Source organism: Chionomys nivalis, chromosome 2, assembly GCF_950005125.1.
Source record: "Chionomys nivalis chromosome 2, mChiNiv1.1, whole genome shotgun sequence".
NCBI classification, from domain to species: Eukaryota; Metazoa; Chordata; class Mammalia; order Rodentia; family Cricetidae; genus Chionomys; species Chionomys nivalis.
Window position 1 is genome coordinate 50,437,964 of NC_080087.1, and position 14,476 is coordinate 50,452,439.

The 14,476-nt window shown below is 41.9% G+C and overlaps 2 protein-coding genes across 3 annotated transcripts in view; one reads left to right on the forward strand and one right to left on the reverse strand.

Annotated features, from left to right (window-relative positions):
• The window catches only part of Nt5dc1 (5'-nucleotidase domain containing 1), a 112,514-nt gene that overhangs the window by 81,757 nt on the left and 16,281 nt on the right, over positions 1-14,476 (reverse strand). The gene's annotated exons all lie outside the window — the stretch shown is intronic.
• Positions 8,727-14,311, forward strand: Col10a1 (collagen type X alpha 1 chain). The gene is made up of 2 exons (XM_057761720.1): positions 8,727-8,880; positions 12,441-14,311. The coding sequence occupies exons 1-2, from the start codon at positions 8,727-8,729 to the stop codon at positions 14,309-14,311; spliced, it is 2,025 nt and encodes a 674-aa protein (XP_057617703.1).

The following is a 14,476-nucleotide window of genomic DNA, read 5'->3' on the forward strand; positions in this document are numbered from 1 at the left end:
ATGAGGCATGGCACGGTGGCACTGGAAGCTGTGGGTCCTAGAGGGAACTAACTGAACTTTTGGATGAATTTACCATTTTCACTGAAAAAAAAAAAAAAAGATGAAGTAAGAGAGGTACAGGGACAACAGTATCCTGATGAGTAAGAATATGAGGCCCAAGCTGAGTCACTAGCCCTTTCCCTCAGTGGGCCCTGTCACCACAGTGCTCCCTTTAGAAAGCAAACCCATAGAAGAGGAACAGGGAAGCTAGTTTTCCCACCTAATGAACGGAACACCCCCTCCCTAGAACTTTGCTTCCCATGAGCTTCACAGCTTGTAGTTTATAAGAGAATCAAAATGTTTGCAATCAAAATGCTATATTCCGTTTCTCACCCCATTTCCCCTTTGCCCCATGCCACCTCACCCGCAAGTTCCCAGTTTTTGCCCGGCAATCTTGTCTACTTCCCCTATCCAGGCGGATGACTATACGTTTTTCTTTGGGTTCACTTTCTTATTTAGCTTCTCTAGGATCACAAATTATATGCTCAATGTCCTTTATTTATGGCTAGAAACCAATTATGAGTGAGTACATCCCATGTTCCTCTTTTTGGGTCTGGGACACCTCACTCAGGTTAGTATTTTCTATTTCCATCCATTTGTATGCAAAATTTGAGAAGTCGTTGTTTTTTATTGCTGAGTAGTACTCTAATATGTATATATTCCACACTTTCTTCATCCATTCTTCCATTGAAGGGCATCTAGGTTGTTTCCAGGTTCTGGCTATTACAAACAATGCTGCTATGAACATAGTTGAACAGATACTTTTGTCATATGATAGGGCATCTCTTGGGTATATTCCCACGAGTGGTATTACTGGATCTTGGGGTAGGTGGATCCCGAAATTCCTGAGAAATCGCCACACTGATTTCCAAAGTGGTTGCACAAGTTTGCATTCCCACCAGCAATGGATGAGTGTGCCCCTTACTCTACAACCTCTCCAGCAAAGGCTATCATTGGTGTTTTTTATTTTAGCCATTCTGACAGGTATAAGATGGTATCTCAAAGTTGTTTTAATTTGCATTTCCCTTATCACTAAGGAGGTTGAGCATGACCTTAAGTGTCTTTTGGCCATTTGAATTTCTTCTGTTGAGAATTCTCTGTTCAGTTCAGTGCCCCATTTTTTAATTGGGTTAATTAGCATTTTAAAGTCTAATTTCTTGAGTTCTTTACATATTTTGGAGATCAGACCTTTGTCTATTGCAGGGTTGGTGAAGATCTTCTCCCAGTCAGTGGGTTGCCTTTTTGTCTTAGTGACAGTGTCCTTTGCTTTACAGAAGCTTCTCAGTTTCAGGAGGTCCCATTTATTCAATGATGCCCTTAATGTCTGTGCTGCTGGGGTTGTACGTAGGAAGTGTTCTCCTGTGCCCATATGTTTTAGAGTACTTCCCACTTTCTCTTCTATCAGGTTCAGTGTGTTCAGACTGATATTGAGGTCTTTAATCCATTTGGACTTGAGTTTTGTGCATGGCGATAGATATGGATCTATTTTCATTCTTCTACAGGTTGACAACCAGTTCTGCCAGCATCATTTGTTGAAGATGCTTTCTTTCTTCCATTGAATACTTTTAGCTCCTTTATCAAAAATCAGGTATTCATATGTTTGTGGGTTAAAATCAGGGTCTTCTACTTGGTTCCATTGATCGACTTCTCTGTTTTTATGCCAATACCAAGCTGTTTTCCATAAGGGGAGGATGGGAGGAGCTTGGGGGAATGGGATAGTTGGGATATAGGAAGGGTGGATATGGGAGCAGCGAAATATATATCCTAACTAAGGAAGCCATCTTAGGGTTGGCAAGAGACTACTCTAGAGGGGCTCGCAGGTGTCCAGGGAGATGTCCCCAGCTGGTACCTTGGGCAACTGAGGAGAGGGAACCTGAAATGACCCTATCCTATACTGATGAATATCTTGCATATCACCTTAGAACCTTCATCTGGCAATGGATCGAGATAGAGACAGAGACCCAATTTGGAGCAATGGACTGAGCTCTTAAGGTCCAAATGAGGAGCAGAAGGAGGGAGAACATGAGCAAGGAAGTCAGGACCACGAGGGGTGCACCCACCCACTGTGACAGTGGAACTGATCTATTGGGAGCCCACCAAGGCCAGCTGGACTGGGACTGAATAAGCATGGGTTGAAACTGGACTCTTTGAACATGGCGGACAATGAAGGCTGATGAGAAGCCAAGGACAATGGCACTAGGTTTTGATCCTAATACATGAACTGGCTTTGTGGGAGCTTAGCCTGTTTGGATGCTCACCTTCCTGGACCTAGATAGAAGTGGGAGGACCTTGGTCTTCCCGCAGGGCAGGGAATTTGGACTGCTCTTCAGTATCGAGAGGGAGGGGGAATGGAGTGGGGGAAGGAGAAGAGGAGTGGGGATAGGGGGAGGGGAGTGGGGGGAGGGGGCAATGTGTGGGAGGAGGGGGAGGGAAATGGGAACCGGGGAGGAGGCGGAAATTTTAATTAAAAAAGAATAAAATAAAAAAAATGCTCTATCCCTTAAAAGAAAGCTCTATGCATCAAGGGAACCTCCTAAGCAAACACAAAAATGCATCTCTGAGGGGAGAGATACGTAGAGAGAAGCTCTTATCAAAGGACTGGGTTTACATCCCTAAGCATAAGAAGAGTGTGCCAGAGATACGGCTCTTAAGTGCATGCATCTTAGCCATATGCAAAGATGCTCTCCCTGTAAGATGTATGCAGATACAACTCGGTCCAACTGCCATTTTTACCTCTAAGTTGGGTCTAAACCTAAAGAATCAACAATAAAATTACAAATGCATTCTGTTTGTAAGGCTATGAGGAAGCAGAAATAATACTTGAGGGAATATGTAAAATGATCTAGTGTTGATGGAAGGGAATTTGATGATATTGGAGATTACATTTCTGTGTTTACCTTCTTTCTGACCCATGAATCCAAGTTTTAAGAGTCTCTTCCAAAGATATTAGACTATATATATATATATATATGTATATATATATATAGTTGCTCACTTTGTTTTAACAGAAAAATATAGATGAACAAGATAATAAGCTGGACAGTGGCAGAAAACACACTGGTTCATCTATATAGTGGAGTACAATGAAGCTGCAAAAATGGAGCCAAGATCATCTCTGCATATATAGGGTTTTCGTGATGAACAGTTACATAAAAAAATAAGGTGGAGGCCGGGCGGTGGTGGCACATGCCTTTAATCCCAGCACTTGGGAGGCAGAGGCAGGCGGATCTCTGTGAGTTCGAGACCAGCCTGGTCTACAAGAGCTAGTTCCAGGACAGGTTCCAAAACCACAGAGAAACCCTGTCTCGAAAAAATCAAAAAAAAAAAAAAAAAAAAAAAAAAAAAGGTGGAAAGTGCAATGTTATATATCTAAGCAAAAGAGAAAAAAACAGGAACAAATTATTTATAAGAGGACAACGTAGCATTTTAAAAGGCCCACAGAGATGGTTCACTTGATAAAGATTTGCCTCTCAAACATGAGGACCTGAGTTGGGATCCCCAGTATCTTCATAAAAAAGTCTAGTGGGGAGAGACCGATCTATGATTCCCAAGCACGTGTGTGTGTGTGTGTGTGTGTGTGTGTGTGTGTTGGACAGAAACAGGCAAGTCACTGAGGCTTAATTGCCTGAGTTAACTGTAGTAGGCTCAAGGACCTCAACTCAAAAAAAATAAGATGGAGTAGCAGAAGATGACACTTGCTGTGAACTTCTGACCTCTGCATGCACACATGGGTGAGAGTGCACGCACACACAGATACACACACACACACACACACACACACACACACACACACACACACACTTACTAGGTGGTTACATGGGCCCCAGAGGCTGGAATGCCTATAACAGTCTTTGTTTTACATATCTGAGCTTGGAAGCCAGCAGCATGTACCTGAGCTGGCTCATCCAGGCCCCTCTGCATTAGGATGCTGAGAAGAAAGCTCACTATTTTACATGCTGGTGAATCCAATTCCCTTTTTCTTTTTTCTCTATATATAAACAGGATAAAAAGTTTGAAAAGATATTTTTTCCTTCATACAAATATCTTGGCTGATATAATAAATGACGAAGCATAAAAGTTACATACATACCAGCATTTTAAACCTATAATGAAATAATAAACCAGGGTAATTATCCATATCCAATAATACCAGAGAAAACTATCAACCGAGGGCTTTCAACAGAGACACTAGACCACTCTTCCTAAAGCAGCAAAGTTTTCTTGACAAAGAAGAGTTCTATTTGTGAATGCATTTATCTCGAAACTGTCATATCGACACTCTAAATCTAATGTGGAACCAGCAGAGGCACATGGCAGGTAGGTGCACAGGATAGATGACCCAGCTTTTCAACAAATAAACTTCTAGTGGGAAACAAGAGATGGGGTAAGCAACCTATTAGTCAATGGCACCTTATGAACACTATTGGAACAAACAATAAACCAAGCTCTAAAAATTACATGAGAATATATATATTTACACATGTCTATAACACATATATATGTGTATATATTCACACATATACTTATACATATGTTTCTACATGTACATATTGTACCTAAGAGGTAAACTGGGGAAACACGAACAGGCACTAAAGTGATTGACATTATTGAGAAATAACTAATCTTTAAGATATGAAATTTTTAAAAAAAAATTTTCTGTAGACATTTATTAAGATATGAATAGGTGAACAGTACCATACATGTGACTTGTTTCAAAATTTGTAGTGGAAGGGATGGGTGGAAAGGACACTGAGTGATAGTGAGTTGATGGGCCGTTCCCTGCTTATAGGTAAGATCAAATTTTTCTATAATAAAGCTTAAAATATGAGCACAAATAACAAAAACTTAGGTATCTAACATTAGAAAGATTTTGAAAATGCTATTAGACTACATCTTCCATCTCAGAGTATATCAAGGCCACGTTGAGGGCTTTTGCCACCTTAATAGACCCCAAACACCAAGCAATCTGTGTCAGAGCCGGTAGGACTGAGCAGTGAGAAGAAGCTGAGAACCACTGTGCAAACACCTCACGCACAGGAATGTGCATTATCCACAGGGTGTTGACTCAGTGTCTTAAATGTCTAGTGTCTAAGAGGCACTCAAGAAATATTTGGTGAATGAGTGACTGACCCAAGGTATGTAATGGCAGCTAACTGTACATGTGCAAAAACAGCAAGTCATATTTGATACTGAAACCTCTGGGCTCCCTGGCCCCAGAGGGCAGGGCCCCGTTTCAAGTAGAATGAATTTCCTTCATAAAGCCACAAACCAGTCAGTCTGAACACCTATGAGTAAACACCCAGAATAAAAATAGTTTTATACACACGACTAGGTGTGGGTGTGGCTAGCAAACACTCTGATTCTACAATCTGTTTTGGACAAGGCAGTACTTCGAATGTGACTAACAAAGCAAACGGTTGGCAGAGCCCGTTGTGCTGAAATAAGCACAGTATTTGCCAAAAGGGCTGAAGAGCCAGCTTGCCAGTAATACACACTCCTCAAAGCTGGGGAACAGACGGAGATAGTCACATGTATTCACACACATACCCCAAAGGCAGCACACAACCACCCAGCATGAACCTTATTTTTACTTTTCTCAAATATGAAATGGGTTCTGACTACAGGGGGCAGTAGGAGGGGGTTAGAAATCTCATATTTTTAAAATTTTTTTTAAAAATTTTAAATTTTTAATTAAATTTTAATTTTTAAAAAAGTTATGTTTAAAACCAGGTATGGTGTTATACTTCTGTTTTCCCAGTACTTGTGAGGCTGAGGCAGGAGGACTGCTGTGACTTAAGAGGTATCTGGGCAATAATATGTTTCACTGTGTTGCTGAAAAGCCAGATGGATATAAATGCTGAGGAAGCAGTTCTGAGAATATCAGCAGAAGCCACAGCTGGACAAACTGCACAGGGCAGATCTCAGCATCTGCAGCTGAGAACTACTCTGCTGAGTGTTCACAGGAATGAGACCCAAGCGATGAAGCCTCAGGAGCAAGCAGATGCTCAGGTGTAGATGTGACCACACACACACAATTACTAAGAATGCCTTTCTACAGTCTTCCTCCCAGCACTGAGGAGCAGGCATGTTCCTCCTAGTTCAGAATGGTCTCTACTGAGCATGTGCAAAGGAGGTTGGCTTGACCTGTCACTTACCCTTTGTAGTCTCTCAGATGCAGAGCAGCTTGTATTACTAAAAGAGCTGGTTTTTACATCATTTCTAAATGCTAAAGTGCACACTAGAATAACAACTCTCTGGGTCTCCTGATAATCTAAACTAATTTTTAAAAAAAGCATATTTAAAACCAGGTATAGTGTTATACTTCTGCTTTCCCAGTACTTGTGAGGCTGAGGCAGGAGGACTGCTGTGACTTAAGAGGTATCTGGGCTATACACAAGGATCAGGCTAGCTAGGGCTCTATTCTAGGACCCTGACAAACAAAAACAAAACTTCTAAAAGTGGTATTTAATATATATACCTGAGCGTTACACAGAAATATATATATATATATTATAGTTTAAATTTTTTTTTTTTACTTATTTATGTGTATGTGTGTGTGCCTGAGTGGATGTATGTGCAATTCATACATACAATACCAGTACAGGTCAGAAGATGAGGTCAGATACCTGGGAACTTGAGTGAACAGGTGGTTGTGAGCCATCATGTGGGTGTTGGGAACCAGACCCATTCTTCTGGCAGAGCAGTTAGAAATCTTAAGCACTGAGCCATCTCTCCAGTATCTCAATAACATAAACTGTTAAATGTGGCAGCAAGCAAAACATTTAAAAGACGGGAGAGGAAGAAGGAATTACGCATTTGTATTTCAACAACTTCACAAGGAAAGGACCTGCAAGAGGAAGAGCAATAAGAAAAGAACAAATTTTTATTTCATCAACAGCCAATATTCTAGTTACCGATCAATCCTGAGCCCACAGTGCTCTAGTGCTAGCCAGATGTATTCATGCTGTGCACCAAACCTGCTCCCAGCCTGCTCACCCACCGGCACAACTCATTTGTCTCAGAACCAAATGATGACATTAAACGGCATGCGAAGCTTGGTCTCTCAACTCCTTACTATTACATTCCTCCAGATCCTGAAAGCTGATAATAAGGTCTCTAAGGTTTTAAAAGAGAAAACCACCGACTGGAACTGATGGCGATAATGTTTATTTCTCTGGGAGAAAAATGTTTCTAATCTGGATGCTTCAAGATCCCTGTAGCATCAGTCAATCTTATTTTTAAAAAGCAAAGTCTGAGGATCTTTTCCCTTTAAATGAATATAGCAATCTGATGTAAATAAACATATCGTAGGGTTATCAAGTTAGCAGGCTTTTTAACTATAAGGTATAATGAAAAGTTAAGGAGGAAAATCTAAATCCACTTATTGACCTATGTGTAGTTATGAACAAAGAATTTAAACCCTCCAGCGAAGTTAAACAGCTAACTGCACAAGTTCAAGCTGTCTTGCACTTGTCTCAAAATTTAAAAATATTTAATATGAAAATATGAAATATTTAATGCTATCTTTCCCCTATGTTAGCCTCTAAAAGCTTGCCCTAAAATCCTGATATGCAAAATAATGTACCTACATTTTCACTATTTTTCCCTTTAGTTTAGCTCTCAAAATTAGCAAAAATTTGGGTCAGATACTTCTATGAAATTTTTTTTCTAATAACTGACGGATTAACATGACGACTTAAATTCATATTCTACCTAAAATAACTCTCATATTTTCCACCAAATATTTTCAATCAAATAATACAAGAATGTACTTTTTAAAAATAAGGGCAAATCATTATTCCATCATTAACCCACACTGGAGTTAGAATTCCTAAAATGAAATATAGAAAAAAAAAGTACACAGCTAAAGCTATTAATATATATTGAAGACAAAGACTGTATTTTTTAATAAGAAAACAAGGAAAAGAGAACCCAGCGTGATTTTGTGTGCCTGCCCAATAGGACTTTCCACTGTAATTAGTGTTTACCACCCCTGAGGGGTGGAGCTTAAACTCAGCGTAACCTCATGCAATAAGAGGATAAAACAGTATAAATACCCCAGGGCAGCTGTGGGAGGGCATCATCCACTGCTCACTGGGCAGAGGAAGCCAGGAAAGCTGCCCACACATCGCTTGGAACTCCCAGCACCAGGTAAGTTTGGACCGAGGATCACTGGGAGACATCCCGGTCAGGTAGCTTAGAAACAAACTTCAGTCAATTATAGACATCTTTGTATGTGTACATGATTTTAAAAAGTGGCTTTCTACCAACGCACCCAGACAGGTTCATTTGTAGTTACCTATTTAAGATATACTTAATAAAAAGGACTGTACAATTTGCCTTAATATGAATTTCAATGTATCTTGAAATTTCTAGTTATTTCAGGTTATATCAAATATTTTGGATTGTTTAATACAGTCATCTAGTAATGAGATTATTTGGTGAGGGTCATTTTATTTGTAAAGCAGTATTTGAATGAAGCTTCTCAAAACTAATAAGACATATATTCACATAACAAAAAATTACCTATTATTTTATGGAATATATTCAAGATATAAAAGGTCAGTCATAAAAAAAGAGATAACTATATAATGAATCAACTTGTAGAGCATCACAAAAATAAAACAGGTAAGTCATGAGGCTACATGCAATTATTCTCTTCTGTTTTTCAGAATTCATCTGAAACTATGCTGCCACAAATAGCCTTTGTGCTGGTCATGTCCTTGACCTCGGTTCATGGAGTGTTTTATGCCGAGAGATACCAAACGCCCACAGGCATAAAGGGCCCACTCCCCAACACCAAGACACAGTACTTCATCCCATACGCCATAAAGAGTAAAGGTAAAGTCAACTGCACATTCTGCTCTACTAACCAGAGGGCTGGTGTTGTCATATATTAATGATGAGCTCCTTAACAAAATACTTTCCAAACTGTTCTTACTCTATTTTCAATTCTTGGTTGAAATGATGTGTGTAAAGAAGAGGTCTGTACGGGAATATAATATTCCCGGAGAAGGTGGCAGAAGAGAAAGACACATTTGAGGAATACCAAAGACTATGGAGCTGGATTTTTTTCCCTTTCAAATGATGGTTTCATACAATTAACTATTTACCCAGAATCTAGAAAAATCAATCCAATAAAATTAAGTTAATTTAAACTAAAAACAATTTTATAGACTAGGAATTTTATGTATCTAATTACTTAAACATTTGCTTCAAAAACCCAAGGCGGCAGATATTAAAGAAAACTGGTATCAAATAAAACCAGACAGCCCTCAATAAACCTAATGGGCAAAGGAAGTAGTAATTCTCATAATCAATTATATATTCATATATAGTCCACTGGTTAAATGTACAGACATAATTAACTGTTGCGGGCTGCTGTGAAGTTTGCCAAGTGTGATTGTTTGGCTATTACCGTATCCATGCACTGTTTCCTCTTCTACTTCTCCACGGGGATAGCCTGAGACATTTTATCTTTCCTCTGGAATCTAATGCTCACCTGTCTGGCTGTGTTACTATGAAGGATGCCAAGACAGCCCATGTGAAATAGCATGAGATTGTCAAAGAAGGGCAACAATCCAGTTGTATCTTTGCTAATTCCACGCAACAGATTCAGACACGATGACCACTGAAAATACAAACTCTCCGGATTCCACTTCCCACAGTATTTTTCACCTTATTCATGTTTTGCACAGAGCAAAATGTGTGTTGTAATCTTTAAGTGGTACAGTTTTAGAAAGAGACATGTTGAAAAAATTGAATGTTTAAGAATGGTTTTTAAAAGAATTAAATATTTCATGAAGGCAGCTTAATGTTTAAAAAATATTAGATATTCTTTTTTTATAAACCTGAATTTTTATGATTTTATTACCATGAAGACTAGAACCCTCCAGTGAGATGCTTCAGAGACTCCACAGATGAGTGGCTCGAGATGCAGCTTAAACTGCCCTGGCAAATATCTCAGTGGGTTCAGGAAGGGACGGCAAGAGCAGAGGAAGGGGGGGGGGGGCTCTGAAACTTGTTTCTTTTTATAGTGAAAAGATCCGAGAGATACTCTTGACTGTCCATAATACATATCAACTGAGGAAAAGATACAAGCTGGAAGGAAAGACTAGAAGCCAAACTTACTCCACCTTAAGGCAGTGAGCGTAGTTTGGAGTGCCAACAGGCAGAAACGAGCTTGGCACTTTGACCAAAGTCAGATCTTTTAGTATCCTACTAATATTCCAAAAAGTGTTGGATTAAAGGGAGAACACACCACTGTTAGAAGGTTTGACGTGCTTCTGTCTTCACTCCTGATACATGCAGAACACACGGAAATATCTTCTTAGCACACACGAAGTGGAGAAGCTGTATTTTAACTAGTAAACCTACCTTGGTCTCTTTCTGAGAATGAATATAAATCCCGCCCATTGCCAGGCATCAGGGTCCTATAACGAACACAAAGACTGACAGAGAGAACAGTTCAAGCACACTAATTGTGCTGGAGGGAAGCAACTCCGCCCACAGTGCAGCCTGCCGACACTTAACCTTCACAGAAGGTAGCAGCTATTCTTGAGGGACAGTGCACCTTGATCTTCCTTTTGTAGACTAGGAGCTGATAACTAGCCCCCCAAATATGCACAGAAGCCAGACTCTTTCTTGCACTGAGAGGTTTAGGATCCTAAGAGGAACAGTCCAGGCTACAAAGATCATCACCCTGTCACTGGAGGGCAAGCTTCCAGCAGAGTCTGATGCTACCCCTTCCAGTAAGATGTGCTCTTCTCATTGTTTTAACAGTAAAACATTTCCATAATTCTATGACAATTATTTTTTGCATAAAAATGATCCTTATAATTGGATGCTGAAGTAAATTCTGCATTTGAAAACTAAGCTGTTTTACTCTAAGCCATTAAAAATTCCTTATTTACTAATCAATTTTATTTTGTGTGTCAAAATTTATACATACATATCATGGATGTACACCAATGTTGATATCAGGAGTTATCTTCGAGAATATTAGTAACTACTGTTGGTTGACTACTCTTTAAGTGCCAGATACTTAATAAGAGATGTTTTTTAAAAATTAATGTACTTGCATACAAACAACTCAGCTAAAGGGAATGATATTCTTAAAAATGTTATTAAAATAATTTAGAATTGTTAATAAATACCCCCTAGGCTACATTTTGACTTTTCAAACCATTAATCTTAAAAGTTTATCATATTAAAAGTTAGCTAAAAATTATAGGTACATAGTTATGAGTTTATTAGCTCAGTGTCAGAGCATTCGCCAAGCATGTGTAAGGTCCTGGTTTTGAGATCTAGGACTAACACACACACACACACACAAACACACATACACACACACCACGCGCGCGCGCGACAAACAGATCATAGTTAAACATCATTTTACAGTTTTGAGGTACCTACTGTCACATCTGCTAAAGTAGCATTATGAACTGCTTTCCAACAGTATACAAATCTAAAGGCTTCTGAAAACTTATTAAATAAAATAATTTAAATGAAAATTGTACAAGTATTTAAAAATCATCTGCAATTTTACTGTTGTCTTTACTAGTTATATATAATTTCTCTGAGAAAAACCACTTTGTGCGACATTTACAATGACTACAGTCAGCAGATAGGAACAAGCATGGTTTTCATGGCACATAGTAATGTTTACACCCCAGGCTATATCCCACCTCTGAGGGGCTTCTTAAAGCAACTTTATCCCCGAGGCTTTAGGTTTCACCCCCACGTCTGGTCCAAGAGCACGTCCTGTCACAGGCACTGAATAAGGGTTACTGAAGATGTTTAGCACAGCAGGAAATTGCTTTGGTTAGACGAATCCACAGCATTATGAGGTTAAGAACATTTACTGTATCTTCATCATTACTTTGAAATGATTCTATGTGCCTCATCAATGCATTATGACTAGTCCTGTCATTTTTTGCTTCAATTTTAACTCAGTGAAGAAGAACAGAAGCCCAAGTATATACTGAGGCTGAAACAAGAGCCTAAATCTAAGCAGTGCGGTAGGGCACACTGATCAGCTTTAAGTCTCATATCGATGCCTTAGAAAATCACCTGTTTCAGGCTAGACTGTGTAATTCTTCCTTTTCTCTCCTTCCCTTCCTGACTACATGATCATCAACTCTCTTCCATGCGATGTTTATACTAGAGGGATTCCAGTTTGTTTTCATTGCCTCATTAGGATGACTCTACAGTCATGGTAGCTGTGGCTTTGTGAAACCACCTTCTCCAGAAGTTTCTGAACAAATATAACATACATACCATCCAGCCCCACTGAAGATGGTTATGTGGAAGATTTACCTGGAATGCAGGGACTACCACACTCTGCCCTTATTGTGCTTTTATGCTGCTTATGTTGAGTGGTATGTTGGTGTGTCTTATAGGAATCCCGGTAAGAGGAGATCAAGGTGTTCCTGGTCCACCAGGCCCAGCTGGACCCCGAGGACACCCAGGTCCCTCAGGACCTCCAGGAAAGCCAGGTTATGGAAGCCCTGGGCTCCAAGGAGAGCCAGGGTTGCCAGGACCACCAGGAATATCAGCCACTGGGAAGCCAGGCCTGCCAGGTGTGCCAGGCAAACCAGGGGAGAGAGGACCACATGGACACAAAGGAGATATTGGACCAGCTGGCTTACCAGGCCCTCGGGGCCCTCCAGGACCACCTGGAATCCCCGGCCCAGCTGGAATTTCTGTGTCAGGAAAACCTGGACAGCAGGGACCTACAGGTGCCCCAGGACCCAGGGGCTTTCCTGGAGAAAAGGGGGCACGAGGAGCCCCTGGTGTGAATGGACAGAAAGGGGAAACAGGATATGGTGCTCCTGGCCGTCCAGGTGAGAGGGGTCTTCCAGGCCCTCAGGGTCCCATAGGACCCCCTGGCCCTCCTGGAATTGGAAGAAGAGGTGAAAATGGTTTTCCAGGACAGCCAGGTATCAAAGGTGATCGGGGTTTCCCTGGAGAAAGGGGACCATCAGGTCCACCGGGTCCCCAAGGTCCTCCTGGGAAACAAGGACAGGAAGGTACTGGGAAGCCAGGAGCTGCTGGGGCCCCGGGTCAGCCAGGTATCCCAGGAGAAAAAGGTCACCCAGGAGCTCCAGGAATAGCTGGACCTCCAGGAGCTCCAGGCTTTGGAAAGCCAGGCTTGCCAGGATTGAGAGGACAAAGGGGACCTGTTGGTCTTCCTGGGGCCCCAGGAGCCAAAGGTGAACAAGGGCCAGCAGGTCATCCTGGGGAGGTGGGTTTGACTGGATCTCCTGGGAATATGGGACCCCAAGGACCTAAAGGAATCCCAGGGAACCATGGTATCCCAGGTGCTAAAGGTGAGACAGGTCCAGTTGGGCCTGTAGGACCACCTGGGGCTAGAGGAGCAAGGGGTCCCCCTGGGGTAGATGGAAAAACAGGGTACCCTGGGGAGCCAGGTCTGAATGGTCCAAAGGGCAACCCAGGGTTACCGGGCCCAAAAGGTGATCCTGGAGAGGGAGGACCCCCTGGTCCCCAAGGTCCTATTGGCCCTGCAGGAGCTAAGGGTGTGCCTGGACACAATGGTGAGGCAGGTCCAAGAGGTGAACCTGGAAGACCAGGTGGCAGGGGCCCCATTGGGCCACCAGGTATCCCAGGATTCCCTGGGGCTAAGGGTGTCCCTGGAAACCCAGGTCCTCCTGGCCCAGCTGGCATAGCAACTAAGGGCCTCAGTGGGCCCACTGGTCCTCCAGGTCCCCCTGGTCCAAAAGGACACAGTGGAGAGCCTGGTCTTCCAGGTCCCCCAGGTCCCCCAGGACCCCCTGGCCAAGGAGTCATGCCTGATGGCTTCATAAAGGCAGGCCAAAGGCCTCTTGTCAGTGCTAACCAGGGAGTAACAGGAATGCCTGTGTCTGCTTTTACTGTTGTCCTCTCCAAAGCTTACCCAGCAGTAGGTGCCCCCATCCCATTTGATGAGATTTTGTACAACAGGCAGCAGCATTATGACCCAAGAACTGGAATCTTTACCTGTAAGATCCCAGGAATATACTACTTCTCCTACCACGTGCACGTGAAGGGGACTCACGTTTGGGTAGGTCTGTATAAGAACGGCACCCCCACAATGTATACATACGACGAGTACAGCAAGGGCTACCTGGACCAGGCTTCAGGGAGCGCAATCATGGAGCTCACAGAAAACGACCAGGTATGGCTTCAGCTGCCCAATGCAGAGTCAAACGGCCTCTATTCCTCTGAATATGTCCACTCCTCCTTCTCAGGATTTCTAGTGGCTCCCATGTGAGCCCGCAATACCAAGCTCTTCTAAATGCTCTGCTTGGAAAGGCTTTCCCCCAACTTCATTGCGCCCACCCTGGAGATGCATGTGGAGGTCGGCTAAAAGTAATGTGAACACCTTAAATCTAAAATGCACTCAGAGGCCACATTTCCTCTGTAAAGTGAGGCCTCT